This window comes from Oryctolagus cuniculus, chromosome 16, assembly GCF_964237555.1.
Source record: "Oryctolagus cuniculus chromosome 16, mOryCun1.1, whole genome shotgun sequence".
Taxonomy (NCBI): Eukaryota; Metazoa; Chordata; class Mammalia; order Lagomorpha; family Leporidae; genus Oryctolagus; species Oryctolagus cuniculus.
The window spans coordinates 14130006-14143714 of record NC_091447.1 but is presented as its reverse complement, the minus strand read 5'-3'; the positions used below and the strand labels follow the sequence as shown (position 1 = coordinate 14143714).

The 13709-nt window shown below is 51.4% G+C and overlaps 1 protein-coding gene across 1 annotated transcript in view; it reads left to right on the top strand.

Moving 5' to 3' along the window:
* The window catches only part of RAPGEF5 (Rap guanine nucleotide exchange factor 5), a 245354-nt gene that overhangs the window by 225214 nt on the left and 6431 nt on the right, over nucleotides 1–13709 (top strand). The window contains exons 22-24 of the mRNA XM_051852807.2: nucleotides 2727–2777; nucleotides 3527–3614; nucleotides 9349–9413. Of these exons, the coding sequence (XP_051708767.1) occupies nucleotides 2727–2777; nucleotides 3527–3614; nucleotides 9349–9413 (204 nt within the window). The remainder of the gene's footprint in view (nucleotides 1–2726; nucleotides 2778–3526; nucleotides 3615–9348; nucleotides 9414–13709) is intronic.

The window sequence follows — 13709 nt, the reverse complement described above, 5'->3', positions numbered from 1 at the left end:
GGATCGGGGGCTGCAGGGGATGCCTGCATGTGTGCTGAATTGATTGAAATGGTCTCAGTGAGTCCAGCCCTGCTCGGACCAGACGGTCCTTAAGTGGTTCTCCAATTTGCACCAAAGGGATGCAGGTGATAAAAGGTGGAGCGTGGGACTGTGTAGTTCCCAGGGATAAACGTGCGCGCTCCGAGGCAGACAGTGTGGTCCAGTCCCCAGTCGCGGAGATGGACTTGCGCGCTCTGAGGCGGACAGTGTAGTTCCGTCCCGCGGCGTGGGGATGGACTTAGGGGCTCAGAGGCGGACAGTGCGGTCCGGGCCTGCGGCGTGGGGATGGTTGTGTGCGCTCGGAAGTGGATTTGCTTGAGCCGTTTGTGATGTCAGAGGCAGGCTACAGTCTTTGTAGAATTTGCGAAAGTAAAATAATTATGTAGGCTTTGTCTTGAAAAGGGACATCCCCCCCCCCGCCCCCAACCCCCCAGTGTGCTGGACTTCAGGCCTCCCAAATCCCGGCCCCGCCCCTTTAGGTGGAGGGGGCTTCCGGGTGAAAAGGATACAGAGGCCCCGTCCAGCTGGACTCTGGGGTAGACAAGGGAAGAGTCGATGCCACAGCTGATCAGGCAGGAGGAAGACAAATGGCTTGCCAGGGCCTGTGCGGAGTGGCATTTGAATGAAACCTTGAAAGACACTTTGATTTGCAAAAATCGGGAGGAGCAATAATTCCACTAAACTCCAGCAGCTGCTGTTGGATCTGCACCCCGCCTGGCTGCCGTACAGGCGCAGGGTGGTGTCTGGGCAAATGAAGGGGCTCGCACTGTCCCAGCTTGGTCAGGGGGGAAGGGGTAGGTTTGAGACACTAGATCAGAGGTCCCCAATTGTTTGAGAGTGAGTACTGTTTTTTAAAAAGAGATATATGTATTTATTTATTTGAAAAGTAGTTAGAGAAGGATAGACAGAGACAGAGAGAAAGATCTTCCACCCACCGGTTCGCTGCTCAAAGGGCCACATCATCCAAGTCCCAAGAGCTTCATGTGGGTGCAGCAGCCCAAGCACTTGGGCCATCTTCTGCTGCTTTCCCAGGTGCATCAGCAGGGAGCTGGTTCAGAAGTGGAGCAGCTGGGACTCGGACCAGAGCCCATCTGGGATGCTGGCCCTTTAGACAGCCAGGGTCAGCCCTGAGAGGGAGTGCTCTCCGGCTGGGCACGCCGTGTGGGCTCTCCCCTTGTAGGGCACGAGCAGTGGCAGGCTGTGTGCAAGGAAACAAGCATGGCTGTGTCCTGTGAAGCTTTGCTTTCCAAAAGCCGTCGTCCGTCTCCACTGTGTTGCTTTACCTCATTTTGGAAGCAGGCTTGCTCCGTGGCCGACTTCCAGTGCACATCAGTGTGACTCTGGACACGTTGGGCTTGAGGTGCCACCAGAGCACGCGTGTGGTTTGTCCCGCAGACTAAGCCCCAGCTCAGAAGTACTGGAATCAGCTGCAAGTGTCTACAGCCTGTGCTTTATTTAGTTTGTCCTCCGCTCTCCAGTGTTGGGGCAGGGGTAGGAGTTTCCAAGCAGGTTTTTTTTTTAAAGATTTATTTGTTTATTTGAAAGTCAGAGTTACACAAAGAAAGAAAGAGAGGCAGAGAGAAAGAAGTCTTGCATCCACTGGTTCATCCCCCAATTGGCCGCAACGGCCTGAGCCAGAAGCCAGAGTTTCTTCCCGGTCTCCCACACAGGTGAAGGGACCCAAGGACTTGGGCCACCTTCCACTACTTTCCCAGGCCACTGCAGAGAGCTGGATCAGCAGTGGAACAGCCGGGACTCGAACCAGAGCCCATATGGGATGCTGGTACTGCAGGCGGCGGCTTTACCCGCTATGCCACAGCACCATCCCCTCCAAACACATTTAACTACCTGTTTGCCGTCATAAACTAAGTGCACCTCTCAGGTGCCCAGACAGGACGATCATCGTCTCCATCTCTCCATCGTGTTGCTTTGCCTCGTTTTGGAAGCAGACATTCCCGTAAACGTCCCCCCTTGAACACTGGCGTTAGTGTCGCAGCTGGAACTCACTGAGCCCCGGCCCTGGCGTCTGTGCGTCTTGTGGAGCCCTGTCCATTTCCTCCACTGCAGAACAAACAAGTCCCAGAGCATGGACACTGACCGGGAGCCGGCGAGCTAGAAACAGGGTCACAGCCCAAACTCGGAAGCACAACAGAGCGCTAAGTCGGGGGCTGAACTCGTATTCATCCCCCACCGCCCTCTGCTACGTCTCACGCCACGTGTTGATGTGGTGAGCTTCGCAGTGGAGCAATTGGGCCCGTGGAAGTCCAGGCCTCCCCGCTTAGGGCTTCTTGGCCCCTCACTGGGGAGCCCTGTGCTGGGAAACACACTGCAACGTGTCTGTCTAAGCTGTCAGCCAGGGTGCTGATCTCCACCCAGCGAGACGAGGAAGGTCAGAGAGGGGGTGGCCAGCTCAGCTTTCATTAAATAGTCACCTGCATGTGCAACCTGTACCAGCCAGACCCCTGTGTTTTAAAGGGTTTGTAGCAGCAGTGGGGGCGGGGGGGGGGGTGAAAATTGCATAATGAGAAGCAATCAGGGCAGAGGTGGGAGAACTTTACATTCAAAAAAGGAACACAGGCGAACAGGACGCAGGACGTAAAGAAAACCCCCCTTGGTGCCTTTCAAAATAGCTGACTCATGTGCCTTTTTTTTTTTTTTTTTTTTTTTTGTATGTGTTTGCTTTTTAGAAAATCCCTGGGAAGTTTAAGAAACTGTTTTCTGAACTGGAGAGTTTAACTGTAAGTAGTCGAGCCAAAGGCTACTTCCTCTTAAGTAGAGGTTCTTTCTAGATTTCTCTCTGTGCCCACGCCCCGGCGTTAGCGAGCTCAGACCAGCCTGCTGCTGCAGAGAAAAGTTAACTTCGTGTCTTGTGGCGCGGAGAAGCCAGCGGGGGGTGCTGCCTGCTCGCCCCATGCGCAGCAGATGTGAGAGCCGTCCCCTGGGTGGAGTTCAGAAGGCAGAGTTTAAGGCCAGCTCCCTTCTAAGCCTGTATGTTAATAAGCCTGCGGTCAGGGTGCACCTGGTGTCCTGGTGCTGCACACTTCTCTCAGCAGCCTTGAGGGGTCTGTACAGAGTAGCAGCCTTGAGGGGTCTGTACAGAACCCAGAGTTTCATTCAGCAGCAGCGTGCTCGGTGTCCTGCGCCTTGTCAGCGCACTGGGAGGGCAGTCGGGCTTCACCAGGCACCTTGCAGAAGGCGCTGGGCGTACCTCATGATAGAGCCTGCGGAGGAATCGCTCTTCAGGGAAAGTAACCAGGCAATGGAGGGGTCCCCTCCGGTTTCCTGTCGCTGCAAACCAGTAGCTGGCAGTTCATTCACGTTCCCCGCCCAAATTTCCTGAGCTTATTCTCCCAGGAGACGTGGGGCTGCCTCCTTCCGTCTCTCTGTCTAAGTCACATTCCAGCATACAGCACAGGCGGACTTAGCAGCGGTTCTGTGGCTCACCACTGAGTGCCCCTTTCTCTCTGCGATCTGCTTGCTTCCACAGGACCCTTCCCTGAATCACAAAGCCTACAGAGACGCATTCAAAAAGATGAAGCCACCCAAGATCCCGTTCATGCCCTTGTTGCTTAAAGGTAATGTTTGTCTGTCTTTGGTGCTGTGTGATTCCAGCTTCCAGACATTTCTCTGTGTTTAGAGGGCAAAAACAAAAGAACAGACAAAAGAAGACACCCTGTTTCTTTCTTTCCAATCGTGTTGGCCGCGAGACCTGCCTGTATTTGGTGGTGCTACTTTTTCAAGTACTTCATTGTTGAGCAGACTTCAAAATATTTTTAACTCAGAAAACTCAACTCTGGAAACTTTTGCATTCTGGTTTTACTCCACTTTTTAAAAAAAAGATTTATTTTATTTATTTGAAAGGCAGAGTTGCAGAGCGAGGTAGAGCCAGAGAGAGAGAAAGGACTTCCATCTGCTGGTTCATTCCCAAATGATCGCAATAGCTGGAGCTGAGCTGATCTGAAGCCAGGAGCTTCTGGGTCTCCCACGTGGGTGCAGGGGCTCAAAGATTTGGGCCATCTTCCACTGCTTTCCCAAGCCTTAGCAGAGAGCTGGATTGGAAGTGGAGCAGCCAGGATGCAAACCGGTGCCCATATGGGATGCTGGCAATTCAAGCTGGGTAAGCTTTAACCCACTGCACCACAGTGCTGGCCCCTACTCTGCTTCTAAGTGCTGTGCTGGTTCCTGTGTTGGCTGCTGTCCACTGAAGTCAACCAAGAATAAGGTTGGCATAAAGAACCCAGATGGTAATCATCACGCAACTCGTCGGCTCAGTGATTGTCTTTCAGAGGGGATGGATGAAAGGCCACTGTTCTAAACTCTGGCGTGCAGCGTATATCTTCACCTGTGTGTTTTCCCGGGCAAGGGGGTCTGGCTGTCTTACTGGGTCATATTTTGATGACTTCAAGGGGTTTCATGGGATTATTCCTTCATCAGGCCCCCGCCCTTCAGGGCCATTGCCTTCTGCTGGGCGAGGCTCCACGACCGGTCCCAGAAACACAGTTCTGGAAATGAGTGATGTGGGCACTGCACTGCATTGGCCACCCTCACCCCCTGCCACCCGCCATGGCTACAAAGCCGGCGTTCCCACCACAGCTGCTCTGCAGAGCAGCCAGAGCTCGGAGAACTGTGAGATGCCTGTGTCCCTGCAGCGGCTCTGTTAGCTTCATCTGAGATGATGCAGGTGTCCCCATGAAACAGGAATGCAGTGTTATTAAATATAGAGTATTATAGTTTACAGTGTATATACTGTATGGTATTCTCTATATAGCATTATAGTATACAGTATGTAGACTATATAGTATACTATATATAGCATCATAGTATATGGTATTTATACTACATGTATACTATATATAGTAGTGTAGTATATGGTATATATATTGTATAGTATACTATACGTAGTATCTATATACTATATATAGCATATACTATAATATATATATAATATATAGTATATATTTATTATTATAATATAGTATGTTATGTGTTATATATTATGTTATAATATAGTATATTATATAATATAGCATACACTGTATATACTATATAGTATTATTAAGAACAACTGAGAGATGCATAGGACGCTTCATTGGAACTGAAAAGGCTCTGTTAACCACGAGTGGAGGACGTCGGGAGAGGTTGCAATGCCCGAATAATGATTTAAAGTCTGTTCAATCCTTGGAATTCATTTGCTTTGAAGCTCAGTTTATTCAGATTTTTCTCTTTATTTGCAAAGTAAAATGCCCTCAGCTGGAGTGTAGAGGGTGACAGGTGGGAAATAACACTTAGAATCATTTAGACGCAGACAGGGACGGTGGAAAATGAGGACAGATGGGGGAGAGGAATTGATTTTAGGAGGAAAAAATTTAGAAGCAATAAATACCTTAATGAGGAATTGGTTGACAGTGCCCCTTTAGCTTAATTAGGCGTGAGCAGAGCTTCCTGCCGTACATTCGTGGTTTTCCCCCCGAAATATTCACTGCGGCTGAGTGTCTCAGGCGCGCATCTTAGCTTGGATGCAATTTTCTGCTCCGCCGACTTTAGCCCTCTTTGTTGGCAGCAAAACAAATGCCCCTTTTTTTCTATTGCAGAGACTTTTTGCTCATTCCCAAAGAACCACATTGGCCACTTAGCCTTGTCCCACTAGAAGCTGCCTTGGGTTTAAATAAGTACTCACTTAGTCCTTTGCCCTTGTGGTCATAATAAAAATGCTGCTCCCTGCCCGCGAGCCCCCTCGGCAGCTTCCCTGCCTGCTGGCCTCAGTGAGTTCGCGTTGGCGGGGGGGGGGGGTGACTGAAGGCAGCAGGGGCCACACAAGTGGCCTTAGGAAGACATCACTGTACAAGGTGCCAGAGGCAAGGCGTGCATTGCTGCTCTGAATGGCCACATCCCATACTGCAGGGCCTGGGTTTAGTGTTGGCTCCTCCACTTCCCGTAGCTTCCGGCTTATGCACTGTACCTCATGGCTCTTCACATGAGCTGCGTTGGAGTTCCAGGCTCCCAGCTATGGTCTGGCTCAGCTCTGGCTGACGCAGGCATTTGGGGAATGAACCAAGCGGATGGGAGATCCCCCTCCGTGTCTGTCTGCCTTTCAAGATAAATGAAGATGAGTGCATTAAGAGGTAAAGCTGCCGAGGCAGCTGGTAGGGCACTCATCAGCAGGTGGACTGTAACCAGTGGTGAGAGAAGTCCAGGCCCTTTCAAGATGAGGTGAGTGGGGACGGGTGAACCTTGCGACACTGCGGGAATGGACCAGGCCACTCCGGAAGGGCGCTTGTCATCTGGAATTCCCACCAAGGCAGAATGCAGGCTTTGAGGCCAGGTGGCGTGCAGGCAGAGCCTGCGCCCTGTTGCCTTTACCGTTCACAGAAGGGGGACACTTACTGTGTCAATCACTCCTCTCTAAACGCGGTGTCACAGGAAGAAAGCTTGCAGTTGTTTTCTGGAAGCAAAATTGCAAGAGATAATGAAACGAGCAGATAATTTGTCAGAAGACCCGCGTGCTCCATGGTGCATCGTTTTCCTACTAGGACAGCGGTTAAAAGGAAAGGGAGAAAAAGGCCGGTGCTGGAAACTGTGTCCTGGCCGCTCCCTGGGATGGACTTGTGGCTTGAGTTGCCCCCTGGTGGGCTGTCAAAGCCCCAGGCCCCGGGCACTCTGAGCCAATTTCAGGAGCACCTGTCTCATAACTGCCCCCACAGGGACAAGCAGAATAAAAATCTTGATTGGCTATAAATACATTCTTTTTCTAAGAGTTTTAAAGCACCCCCTTTTTTCTAGAAGGCTTTTTTTTTTTTTTTTTTTTGGACAGGCAGAGTGGACAGTGAGAGAGAGAGAGAGACAGAGAGAAAGGTCTTCCTTTGCCGTTGGTTCACCCTCCAATGGCCGCCGCAGCCGGTGCACTGCGGCCGGCGCACCGCGCTGATCCGATGGCAGGAGCCAGGAGCCAGGTGCTTTTCCTGGTCTCCCATGGGGTGCAGGGCCCAAGCACTTGGGCCATCCTCCACTGCACTCCCTGGCCACAGCAGAGAGCTGGCCTGGAAGAGGGGCAATCGGGACAGAATCTGGCGCCCCGACCGGGACTAGAACCCAGTGTGCCGGTGCCGCTAGGTGGAGGATTAGCCTAGTGAGCTGCGGCGCCGGCCTCTAGCAGGCTTTTTAAAAAGATTTATTTATTTGAAAGGCAGAGAGGGGGAAGCAGAAAAATTTTCCATCTGTTGGTTCACTCCCCAGATGGCTGCAACTGCCAGGCCTCGGCCAGACAGAAACCAGGAGCCAGGTGCTTCTTCCAGGTCTCCCACACAGGTGCAGGGACTCAAGGACTTGGGCCGTCTTCCACTGCTTTTCCAGGCCATAGCAGAGAGTTGGATCAGAAGTGGAGCAGCAGGGACTTGAACCAATGCCCACTTGGGATGCTGGCATCATAGGTGGTGGCTTTACCCACTGCACAATAACACTGGCCCCCTATCTATCAGGTTATTTTAGCAAGATTTTTAAAAATCATTTTTATTTGGTGCTCTGTTTTTGATGTAACCTGAATGTTCTCTTTAAATTGCAGCAGCCGTACAAGACCACTTACCATATCCCATAGAATTAAAGATACCTATGTTTATTTTGGTTTAAAAATTTTTGAAATCTTTGCCTACTTTTTTTCCATAATACACATTGCCCATGAGCTTTTTTTTTTTTTTTTTTTTTTTTTTTGAAAAGCAGGGTGCGGGGAGAGAAAGAGAGATCCTCCATTCTCTGGTTCACTCCCCAGATGACCACAGGGGCCAGGGCTGAGCTAGGCCAAAGCCAGGAGCCTGAAACTCCGCTGGGGTCTCCCACGTGGTGGCAGGAACCCAAGCACTTGGGCCATCACCTGCTGCCTCCCAGGCGCATTAGCAGGGAGCTGGAGCAGAAGCAGAGCTGGGACTCCAACCCACACACTCCAGTATGGGAGGCAGGTGTTCCAAATGGTCTTTTTGTTTTTGATATTCATTTATTTATTTTCTTCTACCTGAAAGAGTGATGGAGTGCAGGGGGAGGGAGAGAGAGAGCTTCCATCCACTGGTCCATTCCCCCAAATGCCTGCAACAGCCAGGGCTGGTTAGGCCGAAGCCAGGAGCCAGAACCTCCATCTGGATCTCCCTCATGGAAGGCAGGACCCTAGTACTTGCTTCATCACCCGCTGTCTCCCAGGGTGTGCAGTAGGAAGCTGGACTGGAAGCAGGGCAGCTGGGACCCGAGCCAGCGCTTAGATATGGGATGCAGACATCTCAAATTCCAGTCCTGCACCCCGACCCCATTTCTCGCCTTCATCAGTGATGGTTTTTCCTACCCAATCACATGAGGCCGGCAACCTTGCCATCCTTTAACCGGCCCCTTTTCTTACTCACTCCTCATACACAATCAGGCACTGGCTTTGGGAACCAAAAATGTAAACGTCAAAATCTTAAGTCTTAATTGTTTCAGGGGAAACAGGCCCCATGTACTTCGTCCAAGATACTTTTTCGAAAGCACACGTCAGTGTTAAAATCCTATCGTTTGTGTGCACTTCTGCTCAGCATTCTGAACCAAAAACTCACTGGGCCAGAGTACTGTTAGCTTATTGTAGCAGTATGTTTTTCCCACTGGTTTAACAGTAACTGAGGCTCAGGAACTTATAAAGGGGAAAGGTTTTCCTGCCTCTTTCAGCTGCCTTGGGGGCAGGAAGTCCGAGACCCAGCTGCCCCACTGGCTCAGTGACCGGTGAGGGCCTCGTGCAGGCGGCTTCTCAAAGGTGGGAGCACCTGCCAGGGCAATCACATGACAAGACAGGCAGCCAACGTGCAAGGAGACACCAGTCTTGATGTATTTTAATAGCAACCCTTTTTGCATGAACTAAGTGGGATCCTATAAGAACTGTAGTATTCCCTTCCAAGGGCATGACCCCAGTGACCTAAGTGAGTCTCACTAGGCCCCACCTGTTACAAGTGCCATCACCACTTAACAGTGCCATACCAGGAACCAAGCTTCCAGAACAGCAGCCCTTGGAACACAAGCCCCATGCAAACCACAGCACCTACATTACACAGGCTGAAGATGGATTCCTTGTGAGTGCAAAATATGGACATTTGGTGAAGTGAGGTGCTTCTTAATACACACACACTGTGCACCTACATGTTGATCACTCTCCAGACTCAATTTCAAGTGATCTTGCCAAGTGCGTGGAATGTTCTAGAATGTTTAATAAAAATGCGAACATTGCTTTGCAGGTAGACCTCACCAGCCCCCGCCTCCTGAGCCATTCCTAACGGTGTCCATCTTTGTGTTCTTCATTCTCAGATGTCACCTTTATTCATGAAGGAAATAAGACGTTCTTGGATAATCTCGTCAATTTTGAGAAGCTGGTACGTAGCTTTCCTTGTGTGCCCTTCTTCCCACTGCATAGGAGAGGAACGCCTGTCCCCTTGACTCCAGGAAACACCTGGGCCAAGTGCTTTTCTCCCCGGGATGCAGGGGGATTTCCAGGGCCACCTGTGCTCTGGGATGTGCGTTGTCGGTTCAGTGTGCAGCAATGAAAAATAGCCGTCCTGGCAAGGTTTCGAGACCCAGATGTGAAAGGGCGCCCTTTGTTGTTAAGAACAGAGCCTCACTGCATCAGCATCAGCAGTTGGGCTTCCATTGAGCCGAAACAAAACCACAGTGCCTGTCGGGAGGCCTAAGACGGGGCTTCACTGCCATCCCGGCCCCTCTCTGTGTCTCAGCTCCCAGGGCTTCCAAGGCAGGGAAGGAGAAACTCATCCTGGGCAGGCATCTGCCAGTACCGCATGCTTGAGAGGAGGCTGGCGTTTGGAGGGGCTGCACGGGAAGGAAGGGCACCCCCTTACCATCAGCCACCCCGCTCGTGAGTAGGAACGGTCCCTGGAATGCCTCTCCCCCAGGTATCTGCAGGACAGTGCCCTGTGCTTTGTCCTATGGCTCCTGTGGCTTTGTGTCCCGGCCCTGAGCAGAGGTGGGCATCCCTAGAACTGGGCGACTGTAAAATAGAAGCCCCACTTGACCACTGGGGGAACAGGTTGTCCTGACAGGTGAGCTGCAGTGTCCTGGATTACACTGCCCGCCAGGGTTAAAGAGGAGACTGGTCAACCTTGCCCCCAGAGCCTGGCTGCGGGGTAACCTTTTCAGCGATGGCAGTGGGTCTGAGTGGGCTCGTTGAGGAGCCGGTTTCCTGTGAGTCTGCATCAGCTGGGTTGAAGCAGAGGCTGCAGGCCATGCAGCCTGATGAGACCAGGTGAGGCCTGGCGTCTGACCTTTGCCTCCTAAGCACATGGCAGGGTCCCCCAGCTCCCTCTGCACCACCCCGAAGGCGACCATTCTGGCCTGTGGTGTTGGAAGTGGACATGTGCGTAGCTCACCAGGTCTCTCTGCACTGAGCATCCTGGACTCCGAGCTCAGTTGTTTGAGAGGCTGCCGTCAGAACGTGGCCGCGGGCTGTTGGATTGAGTGTTGATCGCTGCACCTGCGTGTGGCCGTGTGCGCCTCGGAGCTCACCGTGGACCCAGCCGAAAGCTGCAGGCGCTAGGAGTTCCTTCTCGCAGCAGGCTCAGCTCCCGCGTTGGAGACTGAAGAAACAGTCGCAGGAACGCAGAGCCGTTGGTCAGCATTTATGTCACCTCCTGGCACTTTTGGTTACACACCAAGTGAGCGTGTCCAAAGCTCTTGGGTGAGGTTGGTCACACCAGGTGGAATTTCTGTAGAGGTCTAGTCTTGTCTTTTCCTCCAGCTAACCTGGAGGGGCCCGGGTGGACACCTGTGCTCTTTGTAAACCACTGTTGCCTGCTGTTAGGAGTAGACTGGCCGTTGACCTTTGCCCTGAATTGACCCAATGATTTGATGAAGTTGCTCGTGTCACCAAAAGCACAGCTGGGAAAGACCCTTGGAAGAGGCCAGCAGCCTTCCTGGGCTCCCTCCTTCTGACCAGCATCTCTGGGGACTCCCCAGGCCTCCTCCTTCTGACCAGCATCTCTGGGGTCTCCCCGTGCCTCTTCCTTCTGGCCAGCATCGCTGGGGACTCCCTGGGCCTCCTCCTTCTGGCCAGCATCCATCTCCAGCCATCAGCAGAAATCCTTCAATGCCACCTTCCTTGTGCTAAGTCACCCTGATGACTGAATCCAGATCTAAATAACACCCCTGCAATTAGAAGAAATAATTGTACCCTTAATTCCTTAAGAAAATGTAAGAAAATCATGTGACATAAACATGAGGGCACATCAGAAAGTTCATGGAAAATGTGTATCTTATAAAAACTCCATGGCTTTCAAAAATAAACTTCTCTTAAGTTCATTTTTTTCCCCGCATACTTTTTAAAGCCCCCTTGTAATACTCTGTTTTGTAGCCTTTAGCAGAACTTGTTTTAAAAGAAAAGGGGGAGACAGGTACAACTGCCTGCACAGAGCCGGCCCGTTGCTGGCCCACGAAGCCATCGGGGTTGGCGGCACATTGTTTTCCAAGATGATCAGTGGGCTCCTGGGCCTCACGGGAGCTGGGACTGAGGTCCCCCAGCACGCCTTGTGCTGGCCCTCGGTACATGGAGGAGACGGGGTGATGTTTGCCTGGAAGCACACAGATGAGTTTTATTCCTAGCCCTGTGTGACAGTTGGATGCAGAGACAGTGTTTTCAAGGAATGTATCATTGCAGAGGACGGGGTTTCTCCTAAGCTAAAACAGGATCATCTTTCACCGTCACGCCCAATAGAGCCTAAGTGAATTAGCTTGTGAGAAGCCAGTTCCTCGTGATGGCCGTTAACTTAAGCCAGCTCGCAGATAATTCAGTGTATTATGTCTCCGCCGCTGACACAGGCCAGCACATTAAATCAGACCTCAGGCAGACACAGGAGCTCGTGGCTCTAACAAGACCTCTCTGGTCCCCTTTGCTGCCTCAGCAACTCTCGGCTGTTTCCCTTGCAGACTGTTCACAAAGGAACAAAGGGCTTCCCCCTTTTCTCTTTCCATTCCTCCAGGGTGAGAGCACCCGTGTTCCCCTTTATTTCCCTCCACAAAGGCTAACGGTGAGAATCAGGGCTTGGATTTCAATGCCCCAGCCCGTGGGGGGCTTACATGAGCTATGCAAACGGCACACACACGATAGAAATCAACGTGACTGACGCCACCGCTTAGAACAACCGAGATCGCTCTCCTGGGAACGGCGGTAAAAATTTAGGGAAGGAAACGTAACAATACATTCACAGACATGAGTCAAATCTCGTTTCCTTCGCAAAAACGCAGCTTGAGCCGCTGCTGTAATCACTGTCCTATTTAATTTTCCACTATTGAGTGGAAGTCCATTAGAAATACAGTCGCAGGAACAATTTAATCAGTAGGTCACATTCGAATCATGTCCCTGTGGCTCTGATGGATTTTCCTTCAGGCATTTTTTGGTGTTAATGTTATTAGTCTTTCAGCAGTCCTGCCGAAATTGCTATCCGTGGGTGAGCCCCTGTGTTCGGCCCGTGTGGGCAGGACACCAAGGACGGTGACCCCAGGGGGCCAAGTTTGGAGGACCGGCAAACAGATGATGTTGATTCTTGAATATTGGGATTTTGATATGCAACAAAGTAGGGAGTTATTGTAGATCCTCGAGTGAGCGAGGGCACGAGGAGCACAGAATTCAGAAATTATTCCAGCAACGGTGTGAAGGAGTTAGAGTGCAGAACAGTCTCTTCTAAAATGCTGCGTCTTCTCATTACAGAACACTAGCAGTGGCCCGCACGGCCAGAGGACTGTTGCAGATAAGCATGTGTGTGCTCTTGGGATCTTTATAAAAGCAGCTGCAAATCTAAAAAGACTTTTGCATGGAGGTAGTGAGGACTTTAATGATGAGTTTTCATTTTTGATTTTTGCTTTTTTTTTTTTTTCTTTTGAGGAGGGGAAGTGCTGGCCACTCCCCAAATTCCCACAACAGCCCAAACTGGGCTGATGCCAAAGCTGGAAGCCAGGAACTTAATCCAGAATGCCCATGTGGGTGGCACGGACCCAATTACTTGAGCCATGGCCCCTGCCTCCCAGAGCATGCTTGAACAGCTGCTGGCATGGGGAGCTGGAGACAGATGTGGAACCCAGGTACTCCAGCATGGGGTGTGGACATCTTAACACCAAGCCAAATGCACACCCCTCACGAGGACTTTAAAGAAAGAAACCAGTGCACACACTGAAGACGATAGGAGGGAATGTAAGTTATGAGCAGAAAACAGTCTCTGCCAGGATGTGTTGGACAGTGTCTGTCTTTCACAAGGGTCTGGTGTCATCGAGGCCATGAGGACCCTTCCTTTGTTCTGCACACGGGAGGCTGTGTGTGTGACGCAGGGGAGGCGCAGAGCATGCACAGCCCCTGGTACTTTCTGGTCAGGAGGAAGAGAAGGGAGCACTCCAGCAGTGACCAGGGCTCAAGTCTGTAGACAATGCAGAGAGCCTGCCGGGCCAGGAGGGAGGGCTCAGGAAGGCTTCGTGGACGACAGGTGACAATGACCTAAAGGGAAAAGCTAATGAGCACCGGAAGACTTGGGCAGGAGGGCTGCTCTGTTTTAACGCATTTTCCCAAAGCCCATCTGGAAAGTGTGTAGCCCGGTTTTTGTACAGACAAGGACTAACCGTTCTTTGGTACTCCAAGCTCATTGGCATCAGGCAGAATCCCTTCCAGCTTCCAG